Below are 17897 nucleotides of genomic sequence, written 5' to 3'. Positions count from 1 at the left end.
ACGTCTTAATGCAAAAATTATGCATCAGTTTCTGACATTTACCAGTTTGACAGGTAAAAATATTTATGCATATTTCAAACTGGTCAAACTAAATTAAAATAGAATAGGTTTTGCTTTTTTATCAACAAATTGCACAGTGTTGGTACAACAGCATCTGATACACTTTTGAAAACAAAATTGCAGATTTTCTATTGCAGTAGTACATAAAATACCTTGTTAGTATTCTCTGTGCTAAATCTTTTGCCATAGTCTGGAGTACTAAATATCTGGTAAAGTTCAAAGCGACTCAGCATTATCATCAAGAAGTGATTTGGATCCATCATAGACACACCTGTCTATTAAAGAAAAAAATTATTATAAACAGAAAATAAATTGGGTGTTATTACAGCATGTGTGCGTATTTATATACAATGTTCACAGTACACTCTTTATGAAATCCATTCCTCTTTCTATCCTGGGCATGAAGATTTAATTACTTAAGTTTACTCTCTTAGGACTCCAATAACACAAGTGACAGCACGTTTGAAAAGCAGGATCCTATGTTTTATCAATAATTTCTGATGCCCTTTTAAGTGTAAAATATTCTGGGTTATTTCTTCTATCTCAAATACTCTAAATAAAATTCAATTAAAAGACTTTTGGTTGGTTGGTTTTGTCTTTATAATCCTGTATAATCACTTAGTATACAGCACATAAAGATTTTAAAAACAAATTCCAGTCCTCAAAACTGAAGACTTTAGCAAGATTTCCCAAACCTTCTGGGAAAGAACAGTACTAATGTTTCAATGTAGCCACAAACATTTACTTCCATCTCTGAAAACTACCAGACGAAGTTTCTTCTGTTTATTAAACAATGTATCTAAGTCAGCCAATTATAAATATTTGTTGTTGGCTTACTATTGCTAATGGGACCATCTTTAAGACAGAATAATTTCCAACAAAACTGAAGGATATCTATCCGAATGGGCAGCTGTAGATGATCACTAAAAATAAGAGGCAGATCAAGCCTCAAGGAAATATGTCTGAAAACAGAACTCAGGACATACGCATCATATTCGGTATTGCTAACTCTAGGTAAGATTTGAGGGAATTTTCAAGAAAAGATTTTGCTGTCTAGGTGACCTACGCATGCAGAGCTGCAAATTTTAGCTTTCATCACTCTCAGTGTAGAAGTAATGCATCAGACCTATCTATGTCAAAGCTAAGTAGACTGCCAGATTTGTAAAATCTCTTCTGAAGGAAAAAAGAAAATCACAAACTAGTTCCACTTTCTAGCCAGCATTTTAGATGCCAGCTTTGAAGGGAGGGAGAAGAGGCAACACACATATTGAGTACATTACTGAAGACCTGCAGACTCGCACAACTGCCAGTACGGCACAATCCATTAGTTAAAATATTACTTTCTTGAAGATGTAGCATTACGTATGTGTTACACAGAAACTTCTGCACTTTCCACAGTATATTTAAAAAACGAGGATCACAACAGTATTTCCTTTACAAATTATCCCATAGAGACAGAGATACAATAAAAAAAAAATATATAAGTCCTTCCACAAAAAAATTAATTATTTCCTTGCCATTTAAAGGTTCTGATGGAGCTAAGAACAAAAGCACACATATCCTGAAAATGCTTGATAAAAATGCAAACTGATACATGTGGTTACCTGGAGCATTACTATGTCCTTGTCAAACATCTCCCTCCTGCACTTCACATTATGATAGTAATAAATCTGAAACAAAAAAATCAAACCACAATAATTAACAATCACCATATTTAGTCTAACTTATTTTCATTTTGGAAAAGTAAACTTTGTTATACAGTATTAGTAAAGAAAAAATGAATCCGTGATTTGAAAAAATATACAAATACATTTGTATGCAAAAAGCATTTTTATAAACCACAAAACAAGCATAGTTGCTGGCTGGGGTGTATTGATCTAATGTCTAAATTGCATATACTTAGAAGGAAAAGTATTTTGGACCTCTTTGGGCTACATTTTAATATATCTACTTGTTTAGCCATTAACTGTTTGAAATTCACAGGAGAGAGAGCCTTTGCAGTTGGAGAAATGTTCTCTCTTTGCTGCATGAATTGCTTTGAATTATTTGAGATATAATCTTTCAGGAATTGCCAGTTTCAGCAAAATGTTAATATTGTGACAGAACCATACTTAACCCAAACCATCCTGGGAGTGAACTCAACAGTACTGCACCCAGCAGCAGCAACACCACAATCACTGCATGGCACTGACATGTGGGAAAGGTTGATTCTACCACAATTAAGGGAAAATAAGGAGGGTTATCAAGTTTCTACATAGGATTGGGAACAATCTTCAGCATGCTAAACTTTCCTCTAGAGACATACCATTTCTCACCAGAATTACATGGAAGGGAGCTAGGCATGCCTTCCCTCTCTTCCCCATACTAATAATCCCCATAGATGCCCATTCCTATCTTCTGGGAAAATATCCAAAACGATCTGGCTGAACATGAGCTCTCCATAGCCAAACGGAAGAGAAAGGACTTCCAGACTGTGGGAGCCATATTTCCTAAACTAAACCAGGCTCTTTAACTTCAAGATGCTGACAACCAGGGGAAATTAACACAGAGACTTATTTCTCCATCAGAAGCTATGCTGATATTTCAGATCTGATGTGTATCTACAGTAATATGGGCACTGCTATAACTGTACATAACTAAAGCTCCTTTAGCTTTAATAATAACAATAAAGGACATCACCTTATAAAGATCCTTTAGGTTAAGAGGCAAGAAGTGTCAGAATATAATACGTTTGAGCAGCTTAATTCAGCCTCCTAGTACACATGCACTGCAATTATCTAGTGAAGGTGGGGGCTTGCAGGAGGGAAAGAAGTTTCTTGCAAATAAATCAGGTTAACACCTCACAGAACTAAATCGTATTTCTGTTGTAATCTACGTCTTGCTGAGAAAATCACTTTAGATGATCACCCTGATGGGTGGCACTGACACTACAGTACCTGTTTTATAGTTGTTATGCTTGAAACACCTAAAACCTAATTTGTACAACAGAAAGAACATAAGTTTAGAGATGGATGGAGCTAGTCGTCAGAAGTATCAAAGAACTATGCAAGATAAAACCCAAGAAACACTCAGTTCTAATGCTTCTGTGTGGTCTTCGGATTTCAATTACTTCGTAAACATAAATAGTAACAGTACTTCATAAACAGTAATAGTATCTTAATGGTGCATATTTTTATATTTGAGACACTTTTACGTGAAGGTGATGAATGCATTACCAAAGATGCACAGATCTAATCCTGCACTTCATACTGCTGTTGGACTGTACACAGTAAAAAGGCTAAGAGTCATTAACTGCATTATACTAAAACTTCTTTACGCACAGAGCACTAAGTTCACTGAGCATTGCAGCAGTCCTGAAACAAAAAAGCAACTTCTGACTAAGAAATCAAAGACCAGTTTAAAAACACAAATATTCAAATTACGTGAGTGCTGATATAAATGCCTACCTTGAATTGCCTTCCATAAGATTTACGTAAGCGAAATTTGAAATCAATACAGAAAGAGGAGGTTTTGTGGTCTGAAATTATCTTGGGGGAGTTATCAGAAAACAGTGATTCTACAGCTACTATGTACTTACCTGATTAACAAGAGAGAACCCATTTCTTCTCCACATCCCTGCATGCACTTGGGCACATAGGACTAGGCATCGTAGAGGATGTTCTATTAACATAGGCGGGCTTAGTTCACTCTGCATTAAGAAAATGCAATATTTTTATGTATACAGAGAAAATAAAAGAAAATGGGACTGCAATGAAGGAGGATGATATCTGTGATCATTAAAATATTTTGGGAATACAAAAGAGAAGCAAATCCAACACACACATTACAGAAGTCTGATGACCCTATTCACAATCTATCCAATCGTTACCAACCTTACATTCTGTCTTTGCTCCAGAAGTAGTCCACAAGGGCTTTAGTTTATTCTTAAAGACGGGGGGGTTGTGTTTTAAAACATCAACACTATCAATTTAATAACATTGTAATTTGCTTCCTTTCATTCAAAGGTTAAGTACCTCTTCCAAAAGACACTGAGATTTCTTCTCCCAGTTATGCTTTCTCCTCTTTTAACTTATCTTGTTCTTTTTAAATTTCCCTTAAAGAAACAGCATATCAATAAGACTGTGCAGGAAGCAAGAAACAGCTGGGGAAGAAAATTGGAACCTAGGCCAAGCAGAAGGAATCAGATCCTGCCAGGAGTTCCTAAAACCAGTTTCTACTACAAAAAGAAGGTAATGCATGAAGAACAAAATATTAACCTTAAACCTGAGTCTTAAGTTATTTAAGAGAGTGATTGCTTATGCTCCAGTCATGAATATCTAGGTATTAATCTTTTCAGAGGTAATTTTATCTACTAAAGATAGTCTCTCTGAACAGAGTTCATAGCAAAAAGGTCCTTTTTTTTATTTAATAATATCCTACACTTACATGACCAATTTCATGTTCAGCATTAATTATATTTAATGAATATGCTACATTTAATTACATACCAGGGGCAGCAGCTCTGGAAACTTATATGCCACTTCAGTTTTACTCAGCAAAACATGCAAGCCTACATAAATAGATGAAACAAATACACACATAATATTACACACAATATTTTATATAATTCAAATAGGACAAAAAAGGTCATCTAATTTACTACTGGACCATTTTCTGGACACAGCTACAAGTAAGTCTGCAGATTTATCATCCTGGAGCTACACAGCTATTTCCTGAAGACACATATTACAAAGCATACATTTTAGGAGAATTAAAGTTTTCCCATTGTATGTGTATAAAGCTTGCAGTACAAGTGAGACTATTGCCTTTCTTTTGACTCTGCCATGTCTCCTCAGTGACAGTCAAGAGTCCTTGGTCTATCAGGACAAGTTATCAACAACAGATACCTCATCCTTTCTATCAGTCCTTAGAGGTTTATAAAATACCTCAGGAACTATAATGAGGCCCCTACAAAATACGTAAGAGTTTTCTGGATTACTTTGTTTTAAAGCTACAAGATTCAAACACTCAAAGTTATTAACGCTCAGCTGCATAGTATTTTACCTAAGAATTACCTTTTTCACTTCATTACCCATGAATTTATTTTTATCATGAGACTTTCTGATTCTGTAAACTAAAATTCATCAACCTTTTTGACACAACTGTTGAACAAGATAACTACAATACAAAGACATAGCTTAATTTTCCAGTGACACATCTGTTTGATAAATCTGTTCTCTAACAGAATGTTGATTAGTCTATTCAATCTGACAGCTAAACATATTTCAAAACAGTCAACTACAGTCCATATTCTATTGTGTTTCTTTTGCATCACTCAAGTGGAAAAAGCAGCAGTAACTGCCTACAACACACCCCACTGGCAAATCCAGAGGCATGGGACAATCTCCCCCAGGCCTGAAACGATAACAACTTCTCCAATGCTTGGGAACATTTTGCCTAGAGGCTATCAAAGAGCTAGGAAATAGCCAAAATGCATCCTATTCAGGTTTTAAACAACTGTTGTGTGGTTCCTTATTTACACACAAATACAAATCACTTTTATACAACGTTTTTCATTTCCTGAAATATTTTTAAACTAGTTCATACCTGCAAGTAAACGAGAAACTGGGAGATGAATGCTAACTTTTTCCTGAGAAACACAGTATCTGATGGTCTCAACTGAATGTCCACACATACTGAGAACAATAGGCTGTTCTCCATCAGTAAAGCCACTATGACACTGCATCAACACAGTCAGGCATTTCTTGTAAGCTTCAATTAACACTTTTTCCTAAAAGAAAGATCACAGTTTACAGAGATTATGAAAAAAAAAAAAAAGAGCTCTGCAAAATAATACAGCCAACGTAAAAAAGTCTGACGGGTTTGGGGTTTTTACCTTTATTAACAGTCCTGCAAAATTAAGATAAGGAATCCAACAAAAGGAGCTGAATTAAGGGGGACACAGATTGCGAAACTCATACAGGTATGTCTGATTAGAAAGACACCCACTAGTTGGGTTTGGTTTTTTTTTGGTAACTTATATTATGAGAACTCTCTGAGCAATGATTATGCTAGGCTAGTAAAACCTGCACATTAACTAACAGTGACAGATTAAAGCCAGCTTGAAAGTTCAAATATTCTAGGATCACTTGTTCCACAGCCATATTTTACCATGCTGAAGTTCTGTACTCCTAAAACTTGAAACACTTATGGAGTACAAACCTGATTTATAATCAGGCAGAGCATTTGGTGGATCCAGGGCCTACTCCTCTATTCCCTCTTCTCTGAAAATTATAACCTGATAGTGTTGTGATGATCACAACTTTCAGATGCATGACAGAACTCTCTGCAATATTTTTTAAAAGGCTTAACCACATTCTTATGACTTGGTCAGTTCAAGCCATAAAAGATGTGTCTAAATACAGAAAAGATTTGCACTTGCTCAGAGAAGATAATCTTGGCTAATGGTGCAGTTATGTGTCTTGCTCAATTGTTACACATTTGTTTGGGGTTTTTTTCCCCCCTTCACATATTCCCATGGAAAAACAATTCAGAAGGAACTTACATCTAAAGCACACCAGTCCTGCATCATTGAAATAACAAGTGTTAATTTCATCTGCAATGTAAATGCTGCTTCCCATTCTGGTTCCATTTCTATGTGTTGTCCTACTTGACGAGTTATTGGATCCATACCCTAGAACAAAAAGAATTACATATTTCAACAATATGTAATTGAAATACGTTGACAACATTTGCAAAAGTGTGAGAGAGTGGCTACCTGTCCTTATAAATATATTGTTACTACAACAGGAAAAAAGCAGCTTGGGACCATGTGAAAAGGAATTACACACATCAAAATAATAACGAGAAAATGAAACAGAAATTGGAAGAGAAGAATACAGGAACAAGAAAGGTTTTGGATATGAGCTCTATTTATTATTAACACCTGCAGAGATTTCAGCATTATGAGCAGTACAACAATGTTTGCATACATACATTATCTTACATACACATTTCAGTTTTTAATGTGCTTTCTAAGGATGTACTATTAAATGCAGTTAAGTACTAACTGAAGACTGGGTACTATAGTACCTAATCAGCTTTTGGCATAAGAAAAAAAAACACCATCATCTGAAGATTACAATATACTCAAGAGACTATCATGAGCAGACTAATGAAAGCTAAGTACTGAGAAAGGTATGCTGCTGAGGTACTGAAAAGTAGGAGTGATTCTGACTTATACCTTACTGATCATACAGTCAATTTGCCCTTGTAAAAGCTGCACCACTTTTAAAACACTCAACATAGCACACGAAAAGGCTGGGGAAAAAAAACACAGTTAAGAGGTCTGTCTGTATGTCTATATATTCCTCAATACAAAGAGAAACTCTGCTGACACTTAAGCAGTTACTGGAGCTCTCACTATGAGGGAAAGTTGGTTAAGATGGACCGGATTTTGCTCACACGATTAGTTGTGTCTTGTCTGCCTGTATAGCTACAAAATATGCCCAAAATGACATTTTTCTTTTCGAACCATTCTTCCTTTTTACTGCCCTCTACAACAAACTAAATAAAAAAAGTTAAGTGAGATGTTATGTTTCAGGAAATATGATGACTCCAAAAGTTATACTGCACAGAGGTGAGTACATTACATTTCCTCCATTTTTATATCATGATAGCTAACCTCCTGCTTTAACACAGTGCAAATTTTGTAATTCACAGATTTACATACCTGCATACATTTGAGTAATTCTAAGAAGGCATCAAAACCCTCTAGGAACTTGTGCCTCAAGTCATCTGACCACTCCGTTGGCTTACTTATCAACACATACCTGGGTACATTAGAAAGATAAAAGTGTTAATTTTATATTTTTTTTTCCTCCTCAATTGATCGAATCAGCACATAATTAATATACTTACTTGAGATCCAAAATAAGGCTCTGAACACGCCTGAATTTGAAAGCCTGCAGAGCAGTGTAACGTTCAAACTGAAACCTGCCTTGGATGTCACGGTGTCTTAAGTGGTCCATAAAAGTTTTGATGATAGTGGTCATGAGATTTTCTTCCGTTATTAGCATTCGAGCCTATGCCAAAGTACATTGAAATTTGCTGTAATTAACAGACACAGCTAACAAGAGTTTCATAATGCGCCATGAAGTTCATAAAATACATGAATTTTTATCCAAAATAGCTACAGCAATAATTAAAATAAAAGCATATTGAAAGCCAATCTTCCAGACATTCACAGAAGAAATAAAAAGTAATCCAACCAGAAATTATCACAATCCAGATCTCTCTCCAGAAGTTTGACTACAGTTAGGCTCCTGCTAACCTATATAATTATGACACAAGACGTATGTTATTATGTATTGTATAATTACTTGTACCTCCCTTTAAGTATGTGTTGTCTTCTCTCATATAATTTAAGTATGAGCCCTTTAGGGCAGTAACAGCTTTTCTGCCTTCTGTTTACAAACTGTGAAGCACTGTGGTGAACAGGGCGTCTTCTGAACTGCTAAGGAACTGTAGAGTGAAAGTTCCACATGGAAATTACATGAAATGACTTATGATTCCCCTGAAGGGCTACTGCATATATCCATGTGTTGTAGGAAACAAGTCAACAGGCATCGCGAAGTCTGACGAAGATCATCTTCCACACCCAACCTAACCTAACCCAACCCCACAACAGAGTAGGTGGCACTAAGAAGTTACTGCCATCTCCTACTTGTGAGCTCTTCCAGAACTCCCCCGTTCTGTTGGTTCTCCAAGGTAAATGGGATGAGTCTTGCAGTTTTCGGATCCCCTGAGGATTTTATTATGCGGCTGGTAGATTCAAGAAGACTGGCTACTCTGATCTACCTCAACCACACTGTGGTTGTTGACTAGAGCTTCTGGGTTCTACAGTTGCTAATGATACTCCAAAATACAGTTTCTAAAATGCTACTGCAGGGGAGAAAAAGAAAAGATATCTAATGGTTAACATTTTCCCCCAGAAAATCACCATCAACACAACCACCCACATCCTCCCTCAAACCAAACAACCTCAGTTACTTGAGAGCTCAAACTCTTAAATTACTAAGATCAGTTTGAAAATGTTACTCGAGGGCAGTGGGGTGGTTTTACATTCTTCAACTTATTCATTCAGTTAAGAATGAATCCAAATGGCTCTAAATATACAAAAAAAATTTCTTATTTCACGTGGTAGGAGCTTATCATAATTACTTTCATGTCATGTCTATTCTATACTGCTACAAAACAGTTTATAAATTTTGTTTTAATTTTTTGTAGGCTTTTGAAATATAAAACGTGTAAAAGAGACACTGCAATTACTTTCCCCTAAGGAAATGTTTGAAATCCCTTCTAAAAAACAAAAGTATTAATACACATAATTCCACCACCCCATCTGCCAAAGGAAAAAATAATACCATAACCATTTGAATAATACTAGTTGGTTAAGTCTAACTGTAAATCTGAATACTGGCAACATTCTTATTAACAGCATCAAAATTAAAAGAAGTAACACAATATTGCCCTGAACCATGGAAACAAAATCCTGAGGTCCTGTTGAATTTCCATGAATAACATCCATCCCTAGGAAACTGAAAAACAACTTTGCTCAGCATCATAACTGCCATGCTACTATTGAATTTTAGAGCTCAATTAAGTAGATTAAATTTGGAAGGATTCAGAAGCATTCATTTTTTTTTAAACAATTCTGGCTATGAAAATCAGACTTTTATTTCCAGTACAGCTCTAAAGTTTGTCTAGTTCATAGTGCAAGCAAAGACAGACTAATTTGGAGACTGGAGCAAAAAAAAAGACATTTCCCAAACAAGCAAAAGCTGCTGAAAGACCAGCAGAGTTAGTGAGCTGGGAGAAGTAAGTGCCTGAAGCACTGTAATGAAAATTAACTGGAAATGTGAAAGAAGGCATCATCTGAGTCTAGAAGTACCAAAGGAAGTAGGGAATATCATCAGACAGTTCTTGCTTGCCCTTGTGTTGACTGGGAAATTAACATAAAGTGGATCATTTATAAAACTGCACCAGAATGGTATGCTCTGAAACTGTGATATGTAAACCATAATGTAGATTTCTACAAACAGTAACTGTGGCTCAGTATGATGAGGAATTTAAATGTTATGTGTGTGTGTCTAAATAAACATGTAAGTACCTTTCTAAAAAAAGTAAAAGAAAAATGTAAAAGGAAAAACCAAAAATACCCAGCCCACTCAGGGAAGTCAGACTCAAACTTTGCAATGCTGAACACTTTACCTTCTAAACTCACAGCAATGTATGTAAACTGTTTGACTGCTGTGCAGCAGCAGTGCCATGCATTTCCACAGTAATGTTAAAAGAAATCTGCAGTCTTGATTCAAGAACCTCAAGTTGCTTTTAACAAATAAAGATTTCCTTTTTTGGTCTTTTAGTACTTACAAGAGAAGGCACTGTGAATATCTGTATCGAGAGGTCAGCAATTGAGAACTCTCTGTCGTGGTCATCTTTCATAAAATCACTCTGCAATCGCTCATAGTTCTATTAAGAAGGAGGCAAAAAAAGGCAAGGAGTGCCAACTATCAGTTTTTAAAAGAAAGACAGGCACTACTCACCAGAGTAGGTACAGTGAAGAGTTGGACAGACAGAGCAGCCACCGATACTGCCCGCTCGTGATCATCCTCCATATAATCTCTCTGCAACTGCCGGTAATTCTAAACAACAAGGGGAAATTCACCTCTAATCCACACTGACCTGATTTTTTTTATTTAAATGTCTGCTCTGGGAAACTTTAATGCCGTGATAAAGGGAAGAGTAGCTCTTATGGATTATTATATAGATATTTTGTACAAAGAACATGACAACTTAATCTGCTCACACATGAGCTCTGCTCACTCTCATTTTCACAATAAAGGCTAATATTTTATTTTCTACTCAAAAAAGTTATTTGTCTTCAGCAGAGTGAGCAGAATTTTGCAGTGCTGATTTAAAGCATTTCAAATAACTAGTTACTGCAGAAATACTAATCAGCATAACTGAATTTCAGCACTATTTCTGAGTAGTGCTGTAACAGCTTACACCTCAATAATGAGAGGTGATTAGGTCTTAAGAAGCCATAGCCTGCATAGTTGACGGTGAAGACAAAAACATCTGAACTGCTTTAGTTCTGGGGAGCCTGGAAAGCCCATTTTCTTCCCAGGAGATGAGAGGCCATTATAACTAATATTTTGAAGACAGAAATAAGGTAGTCAGCATTTCATTTCAACTTTTCACTTCCAAAAAAAGGAAAAAAATTCTGAATAACAGTTCATTTGAAGCACGGTATACTAACTAAACTCTCTTCGCTAGACAGTTTAAGCATTTAATGGCTCTTTGTAAGAAAGATACTTACTCTTGCAAAGCGGATAGCAAAAAGTTTCTTGTATTTCAAATCCATAAGTAGACTGCTCATGAATAACTGGTGATACACATTTCTAGCTCCTGTCAAGAAAAATGAATGAAATATTGCATGTCACTATTTTCTATCAACATATTATGGAAACATTTAGAAAAGTAAACTTTTACAGAATGAGGTAAGTGTGCATTTCAGAGGAGAAGCTGCTTTGATTAAGTCTGTCAGGTGGCAGCAAAGGACAAAGAAGTATACATAAACCAAAATACTTCAAGTGGCATTATTTATTACTCCTGTGTAAGATAACACTGAGCTGTTGGATGGGAACATAAACCTTCAATATAAGGCAAGTCAGGCAAACAAGAACGGAACTCTGTTCCTCCTCAGGATAAACAGAGGATTTGGATGGCCCAGGGAAAAAAAGAGCATGCTATTATGAGCAGTCTTGGGAACTGCAATAAATTTTGTTAGTTGTGAACAACTCTGCAAAATAATAAGCTTAGCTATCTCTGAATTTCTAGTCTGTCTGAGCAGCATCCCAGAAAATATTATCAATACAAATGAGAATTGACTGTATGTAGCTTGGAAATACATGCATGTATGTACCATTTCTTTCTGTAGGTCACTTTTGAGTCAAAAGCCATTACACTATTTCCTTAATGCAGAGCAACTATGAAATACATGAAAAAATAGAGAAATATTGATGTTGAAATAGAAATGCAAAAGTTACTCCTTGCTAACATGAAAGACATTATCCTAACAAAACCCGTATTAAAAATGTTGTAATGGTCCACAAAAGTAGTACCCTTCAGATAAAAAAAAACACCACAAAAAAACCTTAAAAAAATCTGAGTGCCAGGAATTAATTCACACAAGACAAAGGTATTAGATAAACAAAACCTAAAAGAATCATTTTCTCCATAGTACGTTCACTTTCCACCTTAATTCTTACTACTTTTATTGCTGCTCCAAGAGGTTCCCAAGACAGACCACAGAGAGATGTTACTACTCTCTAGGATATCTGTACCTCAGAACTGAAGAACAACAAAAGATACTGGGGGGAGGGTAGCAATCTTCAAAATACTATATTCATGTTTAAATAAGGAAAGGACAGATATATTCCATCATTCTCTGCCTTCTCTTTTTGCTTCTCTCTCTTACACCTGGCCTTACATGCCCTTTCAAGGTATCAAATCAACCATAGAATCCATGATGGAAAAGAAATTAACTATCTCCACTTCCTCAAAATACAACTTTCTAGCCAATCCCATTATATCAACCAGGCTTTTAAAATTCTAAGGGCTCTAAAATAGCAGAACAGTAGTTTTCAGTGCATATTCTCAGAACACTTAAGAATACCTCATGAACACAAAAACAAGTCAAAGTAGAAAACCTCTGTCCTATCCCTTAAAAAGAGGCACTTTGGCAGATATGATATAGGATGCTGAGATCCTATAAAGCACACAAACCCCAAATCACTCTACTGTTTACTCAGTTTCCTTCAACTATCACTGTCATCCACGTATTCAAGTCAGCCTTAATTTCAGACTACTTTGAAAAATTAGATCTAACACCAACCCCATCTCCAAATGGTCTCCTTATGATCTTGTCTTCAATACATTTGGAGTGCATCTAGAATCATAGAATGGTTTGGGCTGGAAGGGACCTTAAAGATCATCTGGTTCCAACCCCCCTGCCATGGGCAGAGACGCCTTTCAATAGAACAGGTTGCTCAAGGCCCCATCCAATCTGGCCTTGAACACTTGCAGGGACGGGACAGATTATCACAAATCAGGCAATTCTATCTCTAATACACCACAGTGAAAATGATGGAACATTAGCAGATACGGTAAAGGGAAAACTTATATGCGCAGCATTGTTTAGTATTTTCCAGAAGTTTGAGGAAACTCACCTTTCCACAATTTAGAATCATACAGCATCAACTTATCTACAAGAGAAGAATTTTCACCATCTGGCCCCTCCTGTAAGCCAACTTGACACAATATTCGACGAAGGCCATCTTAATGAATAAAAACGATGTAAGTTAGTTATAGCTTAAACACAAACTTGTACATTATTTTGACACACTGGAATTTTCATAAGACAGTAGAAGCCATAGGGACCTCTTTTCCTTGACAAGTAACACTGCTCATATTTTGCCAATAGAAACACAAATATTTTATACCTTGGAATTTCACACTAACCTTAGGGAACATTAGGAACCTTGTGAAAATTGCCAAACACAATCATTTGTTTCAAAGTTATCAAATAAAAATGTGCTCTCTTAGAAGTGCTGCTGGCTTACTAATATAAGAAATAATTATACAGCAGGCTAATTTTCTAGGTTATATTTTTCCTGTTTACAGTCCTATCAAAAGGAAAATATAATTCATATATGAAATGACTCATATACGCATATGAGTTTTTTGTTTACACTTACTAGCTGCTATTATTTTAAAGCTTCTCCACATATTTTTTTTCCTAATGGAAAGCAGTAATAATTGTTATATGAACATGTAAGTTATTATATGCTTGCAGACAAGCCTGCATCTGCAACAGAACACAACACAGACATGCTCATATTAACAATGTTCAACCTAGTTTTGCATTGCAGGTAATGCATATTCACTAATACAACTACATGACTTAAATGCGTTAAGCCCTTATGTCTGCACACTGCTTAGCCATCACAGCTTCTTAGGCAGAGTTGGCAGTGGCTTAGTGCCACGTATACCATACCATGTGCTGCAAGGTGCAGTTCTATACAGTCTGTGAACCCCTATAGCAGTTGGGGGGGGGGGGGGGTTGCCTTGCAGAGTTCAATTCCAACTACTGTTATGAAGGGTAACAAATTAATGGCAACTACTGCGTTGTTTAACAAATGGCAAACTGATGCTTATTCCCGAAGAACTGACATTTGCTAGAAAGGATGTGGTAGTCAAGCTTATGACAAAGTTCCATAGTAAGGTTTTTCCCTTTAGTCGCTGACAAGAGTTTTGACACTCATTTCACAGCAATCATCCAACCTAATTTTGCGGCACAGAAGACCCCTCCACCTGCCAGTCTCCCTTTGGTCAGGGATATTTAGGTGTAACCACCCAAGCAGTGCAATTCTATCACTCCATATTACAGATGAACGGTAACAGGCTGTTTAAAAGATTGAGCAGAATCTAGATGTTTGGGTTTGTTTGTTACAAAGCTAAGGGAAACCAACTTTTTCAAAAGTGCATTTCACAAAACCAGACTCCAGAGTACATTGCAAGACTGCATCCCAAGGTGTGTAAGGCATTTCAAGTAGTTGAGCACGTAGGTCACAGATAAAACCTATGCATATTGCTTACCATCAAACATTTTTGCCCTTCTGAATCATAAAGGACACTGCATTTAATGAAGTGAACTCTGCAGAATTTCAGAAACACCACACACAAACTATAAATTCAACACTTTCATCTGCAATTTGATGCTCCATTAACATACTGAAGTTACTTTTTTGCAACTGTAATTTAGTGCTGAAAATTAGCGACATCGGTACCTGGCACAAATGATGTGGCACAAAACTGGGCTCAAGGAATATGAGAAAGACAGTGCCTGCCTACATGTTACACTGAAAAGAAAATTTGTCTCAGAAATTAAATATCTTCATGTCTCTCCTTTCATTAATACCTATTATTTGCCAGCAACACTGGCAAGTAGTTGAACAAACTGCCACCATAACTTCTGAAAAGCTTGATTTATGTATCTTTAAAAATTAACTTATACAAACATAAACTACTTATCTTTCAAAAAACTTAACATGAAATACGGATCTTGTGCCTGAAATCTTGGCTAGTTTTTCAACTGTCTAATAAAACATGCAATCTCTGAAGAAATCTTGCACCTACACAGAACATATATGCAGCATTACAGTTGAGAGTGCTTTGCTAATAATTCTTGTTAACATTTACAGATGCATAGAACACAGAAAGTGCATTGGAGACTATATCTACATTTCTACACATCAGCAGTTTGACACATTTTCCTTTTATTTCCCTTCATGCTCCACATCTTCACAACCTTGTGATTCATCAGGACAAAGGAGGAACCAAGCCAAAACAAACACAGAGCCTTCCCATAAAAATGATACTGTGCATCTTGATTCCTTTGAAGAAACTTCTTTCTAAATATCTGATTAATACTTTGTTGGCTTCTATACTTACCCAAAAACCTCCACACATCCTTGCATTTTCTCAGTTCTACTTAGCAAAAAATCTGAAGCAATCACTTTCATCATCATTCATCAAATTACTTCTGAATAATTTTGTTTTATCAGACAGGTTATTTTCAGCTTACTGCATTCATTTAAAAAGAACCAGGGACTGAAAAATATAGCTTGTTGGCATACAGCATTTGACAGTGATTCTCAGCTTCTATTCAATAGCAGCTCAAAAGAAAACAGTATCCAAGAAGACTAAGTAAGACTGTTAGCACTTTCATATGGAAGTTAGAACTCAGAACAGCACTCCAATAAGAAAAAACAGAATGAAGTCTGACAAGTTATTAACAGCTTTGCCTTATATATTACATATCTGAAATAAGTAGACAATATTGCTTCAGGAATTCAGCTTGCCTCACAAATATTCTCTAACTTATCCCAAAAAAGTTCAAGTTTGCCCACCTGAATATCCAATAACACTGCCAAGCCAAGTTAGGAGCTTCAGACCAAAGCTCTGATGGGCAACAATAGATGAATGCATAACTTGTACTTTCAATGGCTTTGTCTGACGACTGGTATTTCTCTTAAAAAGAAAAGGAAAAAGGAGGTAATGCATATTCAAGTGAGGACTAGCATATATTTCTGTACAGAAACACAACATTCCTGTGATTAACTTCAATAGTTTATAATATTAATACATATTCTAACACCTACATAGGGAAGGAAAAAAAACCCAAAAAAGACTGAACTTTGTTTACCCTGTTAATATTTGAAGGACCTTATTATGCAATATCAACATATTTAGGCCAATCCATTTTCCACTCGTGGCCTCTTACCAACGTACACACCAATCTGCTGCATTTTACTAATAAGCAGTTCCACGCACAACCTAAGAAAGCCACGCACATTTGTTCCTCACAATGTGACATCTAAGTCACACAGCAACCCACCAAGGAAAGAAACTGTCCACAGACTATTTTCAATAATACAAATTGAACACACAGAGTTAACACAAGAAAGAAAGTATTTCTCCTTATCTCTGTGTTAATAACCTTAATAGTTAGACATTACACATAAAAGCCATTTGTTCTTTGACTGCATAGGTAGCAAGTTAAAAACATTGTACAACTTTATCTTTAAAGATACATTAATGTTTTCAAAATACCCTAAATAGTTTAAGGCCAGTAACTCTAGTTACAGTATTTGTTTTTCAGTGGTAGCAGTATTATACATAAACTATTTATTTCCTGTGATTAAGTACTGCACTGCAGCAGTTAAAGAAAAATTAAATAGAAAATATTATTCTCATGTTCTAACATGGAAGAACCCTGTAATATATAGATATTATGACTATATATACACACACACATATAAACACACACACACTAAATGAAAGTTATTTGTAGTTTCACACTTGGATTCAACCACTAACAATTTCCATAGCTGTGGCTGTGAAAGGGGCAAACAACTTCATACTACAGGAGAAAAACTAAAATAGTTTAGCTTCACTGATCTGAACTGACATGCAATTCTAAAAGATTAGATCTGAAGTTCCGGATCAAACTCTGCTTTCTGAATGGAAAAGTTGTCTGGGAACTTCTTTTTAGCAAATGATTTTGGGTGCAAGGTACACCATTGTAGAAAAAACAAACAAACAAAACCAGAGCATAAACCTGTATTTTGATACTTCTACTGTGCGTATTGTAAATAGTATCTCCAACACTTTGTATTATTGAAGATTCTTTACAGTAACAATATCCCAAAACTATGTAGCAAAGCCTCTTTTTGCTTAAGATGAGGCAAATAACTACATAATATTACTTACCACTATTACTGATTTTGCTTGATCGCAGTACTGGAAGTCTCCATATCGAACAGACCTACGTCCCTTTAAATTTGTAAAGAAGTAACATTACCACCAGCTTCTAAACAAGAACTTCAAATGCTGTGTTTTACATTAGTATAAAAGCTACAGTAAAAGTTTCAGACGCACGTTAACTACTCTTGCTTTCATGCTATTTTCATTGTTTTAAATGACTGCATATAGTTACATACTTGAATTCCCAAAATGCACCCTGAACTTTTTAAAAGAAAATAAAATTATACCATATATGCAGTTACCCATTACACTAAACTTTCTGTGTATAATATTGTTTTTAAGATGTAATCATCACACTTCTTTTATTTAAAATACCAAAACGTTATCTTTCATACTAATGCATCAATCATTAGTTTCACACATTTCAATGCCTTTTAAAAAGTAGATATGAAAGCTAATTGGTC

General features: G+C 35.7%; 1 protein-coding gene across 2 annotated transcripts in view; it reads right to left on the bottom strand.

Annotated features, from left to right (window-relative positions):
• UBR2 (ubiquitin protein ligase E3 component n-recognin 2) overlaps positions 1-17897 on the bottom strand; it is a 59075-nt gene that overhangs the window by 26098 nt on the left and 15080 nt on the right. The window contains exons 7-19 of one of the 2 annotated variants that reach the window (XM_087774327.1): positions 17440-17502; positions 16077-16197; positions 13335-13442; positions 11423-11511; positions 10647-10745; positions 7960-8123; positions 7772-7871; positions 6605-6733; positions 5647-5830; positions 4548-4609; positions 3638-3748; positions 1665-1730; positions 213-335 (exon numbers count right to left, since the gene is read on the bottom strand). In XM_087774327.1, the coding sequence (XP_087630453.1) occupies positions 213-335; positions 1665-1730; positions 3638-3748; positions 4548-4609; positions 5647-5830; positions 6605-6733; positions 7772-7871; positions 7960-8123; positions 10647-10745; positions 11423-11511; positions 13335-13442; positions 16077-16197; positions 17440-17502 (1419 nt within the window). Of the gene's footprint in view, positions 1-212; positions 336-1664; positions 1731-3637; positions 3749-4547; positions 4610-5646; positions 5831-6604; positions 6734-7771; positions 7872-7959; positions 8124-10473; positions 10573-10646; positions 10746-11422; positions 11512-13334; positions 13443-16076; positions 16198-17439; positions 17503-17897 lie in introns of both variants that reach the window. The other variant, XM_087774326.1, reaches the window with a different exon arrangement.

Source organism: Nipponia nippon, unplaced genomic scaffold, assembly GCF_047370975.1.
Source record: "Nipponia nippon isolate SJK-2023a ecotype South Korea unplaced genomic scaffold, ASM4737097v1 scaffold_4, whole genome shotgun sequence".
In the NCBI taxonomy this organism is placed as follows: domain Eukaryota; kingdom Metazoa; phylum Chordata; class Aves; order Pelecaniformes; family Threskiornithidae; genus Nipponia; species Nipponia nippon.
The sequence above is the reverse complement of the archived record's forward strand: the minus strand, read 5'-3'. Positions and strand labels throughout refer to the sequence as shown.